General features: G+C 42.7%; 1 protein-coding gene across 1 annotated transcript in view; it reads left to right on the forward strand.

The window, feature by feature from the left end:
- The first annotated feature begins 1,230 nt into the window (after positions 1–1,230).
- The window catches only part of DNM1 (dynamin 1), a 44,424-nt gene continuing 41,255 nt past the window's right edge, over positions 1,231–4,399 (forward strand). The window contains 3 exon segments of the mRNA XM_009322201.1: positions 1,231–1,387; positions 2,593–2,742; positions 3,865–4,068. Of these exon segments, the coding sequence (XP_009320476.1) occupies positions 1,231–1,387; positions 2,593–2,742; positions 3,865–4,068 (511 nt within the window).

The raw sequence follows: 4,399 nt of genomic DNA on the forward strand, positions 1-4,399 counted from the left end.
AGTTTTTTATATTATTGAGTTATTCTGACAGCCCCACAGATGGAGAATTACTTTTATAGCTGAGGAAAGGGAAATACAGAGAAGTAGAAGAACTTGCATAGGATTACACAGGAAATCAGTGGCCAAACCAGGAGCTGAAACAAAACTGCTCAAGTCCTTGTCTGATGTGTTTAAAACAAAAGCTCATTCCTCATCATCACTTCCTTTGTCAGTGTTAAGCTCATGCAGGACTAAGAGCAAGATGCTCAAAATGGAGAGCCATGGATTTCTCATTCACCAGAGTAGTTAGTCACTACTGAATTAGAAAAATCATTCATTGCCGCAGCTATCAAGGGAGGTAGGATTGTGTGCCAGAATCCCAGCAATGTAGGTAGGACTTCTTTTAACAAAGAAAACTATATGCATGTTGTAGGAACCATATTTTGAAGTGATCCTTCTCCCACTAGGCAAGGAAGCAATCGATCATATTTTCAGAAATGCTCAGTGGCTCTTGAGGAGACATGTGAACAGCTGAGTACTTGAAAACCAGGCCACAAACTAGCAAGGTCATCGGCAGATGCAGTGAGTATGCCTAGCTTTGCCCAAAGCACTTGAATTTGGAAAAAGAAAAAGCAAAGGAGAACTTGCGGGCTGTGGCTGCTAAGTCAGCATTTGGAGAAGGATAGTGAAAAGGCTTCCTTCCTCTGAAATGATTTGAAGTACACAAAAATTTAGGATTTCTGTGAATATGGAAGCAAGCTGCTGCAGCTTTTGCCTTGGCAATACTTATGTCTTGAGTAGTTAGCCAGGAGAAACCCTGGGTGGAGGCAAGCCTTTGGCTGCTGTTTATTCTTTCAGATGCATCACATGGTGTTTGCATGCTGGAACAATGCCGTGTCTTCTCAAGCCCCAAAGTGCAGGGTGTGAGTGATTTTGTAGTAGTTTGGGTAACTGTATTTTGTCAAAAGGAGGCATGCTAGTTTTCAGGCTCTGCTTCAACTTCTCTTTCTCTCTGATGAAAGAGAGGACTTTTTTCCAAAGTACAGACAGCTGTATTAAATGGGCTTGTTAGTTAGCTTGGAACTTCAGCTGGAAGGAGCTATAGCTGTTACAGACCAGGATTAGAAGGGATGTGCTGTGAGGATAGGCTTCTTCAGAACAACAAGCTCTTATCCTCCTTGAGGAGGAGCACTTGGTTTTTAGTGCCTTAAACTTTTTTGTGCCAATGGCTGAGACTCCCTGTTAGAATCCATGAATGCTTATAGAAGCAGAAAAGCTGTGAAAAGGGAAGGAAACAATCATTCACTCATCTGAAACTTCCTGTTTCATTTCAGGGACTTTCTGCCACGTGGATCTGGCATCGTAACCAGACGCCCGTTGGTCCTGCAGCTAGTAAACTCCAGCACAGGTATGTGAGCTACCTTCCCTGTGTGTCCAGCTGGATTGCTGTCTCAGTAAAGAAAGGTCTTATTTGATCAGTGGCACTGCTCAGTGTGGAAAAAATAAATAAGAATTTTCCCCAGTAAAAATGGCCTGCAGCTGGTTTTCAATTCTACCTGCTTAACATCTGATGCATTAAGTGTTCAGAAGCAAAATGCTTCTTAGTTTTTTTGTTTTAATTTATTAGGCAAGGCTCCATGCATACACTTACCACAATTTTCCTTTGCCTGTGCAGCTGTGACTTATAAGTGGGTAAGACCTAAAAGCTAGATGACCCTGCTGATAATGTACTGAAATAAGGGGGTGAGATGATTTAATGTGCTGAAAACCCAGTGTGAGAACACTGGGTTCTGGAGAAGAAAAACTACAGAGTTCTGTGGCTGGTCTTTTGGGCAGTTCACTGGTTTTGCTACTTACTTGCAGGATATTTTCATTACCATTCCCCTTAACATAAGTTGAGATCTCATCCAGTAGTTGGCAAGTGAATGTTTCAAGGTACTCTTCCTCTCTTGTCAGGTGAACTTGATCTATCCATGACAGTCCCCTTGTCAGTCTCCTTGTAAGGAGGCAATTTGACTCTTAGCAGGCTTTTCAAACTGAAACAAAGGGTTCTAGGATTGGTTAGCCTATTCAAGGACCAACACACAAAAAACCCCAACCACCAGACAATTCAAAACCATGTCAAGAGAAGTTTTTTTGCTTTCTTAAGACTCTCTTGAGTCTGTTCTCATTAAGTAATGAGACTCTTATTTACTCCCAGCACTTTAATACAGAGCTAGTCCAAGTTCTGAGTACCAAGGTATCTCCCGGTGTATTTGTGGAAGTCACCACTGCTGCAGGCAGGTTCATGCTAAGTTTGCTTAGTATCAACAGAGAAGGTCCTGGATTATTACTTCAGTGAAGACAAGTGAGGGTGCCACCTCTGCTGAGACAAAAGCTGGATTGTGAAGATGTTGGGCTCAACTGAAGTCTCTCAGATGTTGATCAGATAATGTGACTGCAGTAACTTCTATGCCAACCTGCCAGGTCCTAGTGGGAAAGGCCCTTGCCAGACTTCATCCCTTCAACTGTTTTTTGTTTTGTTTTGCTTTGGGACATGATGTTTTCATTACACTTTGGAGTGTTTCTCTGATTTCAGTGACTATTTCTGACTCTCTGCTTCTGTTTAAATAGAATATGGTGAGTTCCTACACTGCAAAGGAAAGAAATTCACTGATTTCGAGGAGGTCCGTTTGGAGATTGAGGCTGAAACGGATCGTGTTACTGGCTCCAACAAAGGGATTTCCCCTGTGCCTATCAATCTTCGAGTCTACTCTCCCCATGGTGAGTCCTAATGCAGTATCTGAATCAAGAGAGAAATGAGGCAGGTTGCTGCTTTGTCATGAAGTAAGACATAAAGAACAGAGATGAAATGGGGAGTGTGCTTGGTTTTGACTTCGATCTCCATGTGCCTGGGCCATGCTGTATCAAATTGCCAGCCTTAGCCGTACTGTTAAAATGGGTTTGTCTGCCAGCTGAAGTATCTGACTGCTAGCAGAACTCCTCCTTGAAATGACTGATGTCTGTACAGAACTTGTTCCTTTCCATTGGAATGGGCATTACAGTGAAGAGCTGCTGTCTCTTCCTGCTTTCTGATACTGCTTTACTGGGCAAATAAGTGGAACAAAAAAAATTGAGGAGAGTGGCTTTCTTGAAAAGCACTTGCCTTCTGTTTGTTTGCATGTAAATACGTACTTTGTATAGTTCTCTCCAGGTAGTGCTTATGTCATATGCCACTGATCTCAGTGGAAGAATTCTGCTTAAACAAGGAAGCGACATAGTCCCAAATTTGCCAGCTCTTTAAATGTGAACAGCTGTATGGCCATTTTCTGGAAAGCAGCAGCTCAGTGCTACATAGCATTTGGCTGGGTAGAACTTGTGCTTAATCTTTGGGTTTTATTTTTTCTCTCAGCAAGACAATTAAACCGTTATAGGGCTGCATGTTGTAGTCCTTCAGGAGAAGGCCCAGATGACTTTGACAGGAGCCTCCCTTGAATAAGGGTGGCAGGACTGAGCTCTTCAATACTGGGGACAACTCTTAATGAGTGAACCAACTCTTCTGACTCTCCAGTCTTTATTATGAAGTGAAAAAATGTATTTTCATCCCTTCCCTTTCAGTGTAGCATATGTGGAAGGAATCTGAGGGTGCAGTTTCCCTGATCAGTGTGAAAACAAGTGATTTAAAGGGAAGGGTGATGAGATCATTGACAATCATGACTAGTAACAGCTAGCAACTAGTTCTTACTAAGCAGTAACAAAAGAACTACAAAGCTCTGGGTGCTTCTGTATGTGCGTCTGTTATGCCTATTATATGTTGGAGACACTAAAGCTACAGGTGGTGCTTATAGACCAGAACATTCCTACCTCAACACTCCCTTGTGCTATCTCCTGTTTTGTATTGTCTAGTCCTGAACCTGACCTTGGTGGATCTACCGGGTATGACAAAAGTCCCAGTAGGGGACCAGCCCCCTGACATAGAGTTTCAGATCCGAGATATGCTCATGCAGTTTGTCACCAAAGAGAATTGCCTCATCCTGGCAGTATCCCCAGCTAACTCCGACTTGGCCAATTCTGATGCCCTGAAGATTGCAAAGGAGGTGGATCCTCAAGGTAAATATGTTAATTTAGCATGACATTACTAAACAATGGCCTGACTTTCTTTTACCTTTTGGTTGTGATTAGCTCAGTAGCTGTGGGCTCCTGTCTGTTGTCTTGGGTTGTATCTTCACCAACACACATTCTTCTGAGAAGTGTTAGTGAGTGTTAACAGTTACTGTAATAGAGTTTTTGTTATTCCCCTTTTCTTCCTTTGTCTGAGCCCCATTTCTGAAGAGGTGAAGGATTTCCTTTCCTTTAGTCATCGCATTCTGCCTGGAGAAGAGTAGGAAAATCTGCACTAAAATCCCCCTCTGCTGTGGTGTAGCACGTGCATGTTTCAGCA

This window comes from Pygoscelis adeliae, unplaced genomic scaffold (genome assembly GCF_000699105.1).
Source record: "Pygoscelis adeliae isolate BGI_AS28 unplaced genomic scaffold, ASM69910v1 Scaffold114, whole genome shotgun sequence".
Classification (NCBI taxonomy): Eukaryota; Metazoa; Chordata; class Aves; order Sphenisciformes; family Spheniscidae; genus Pygoscelis; species Pygoscelis adeliae.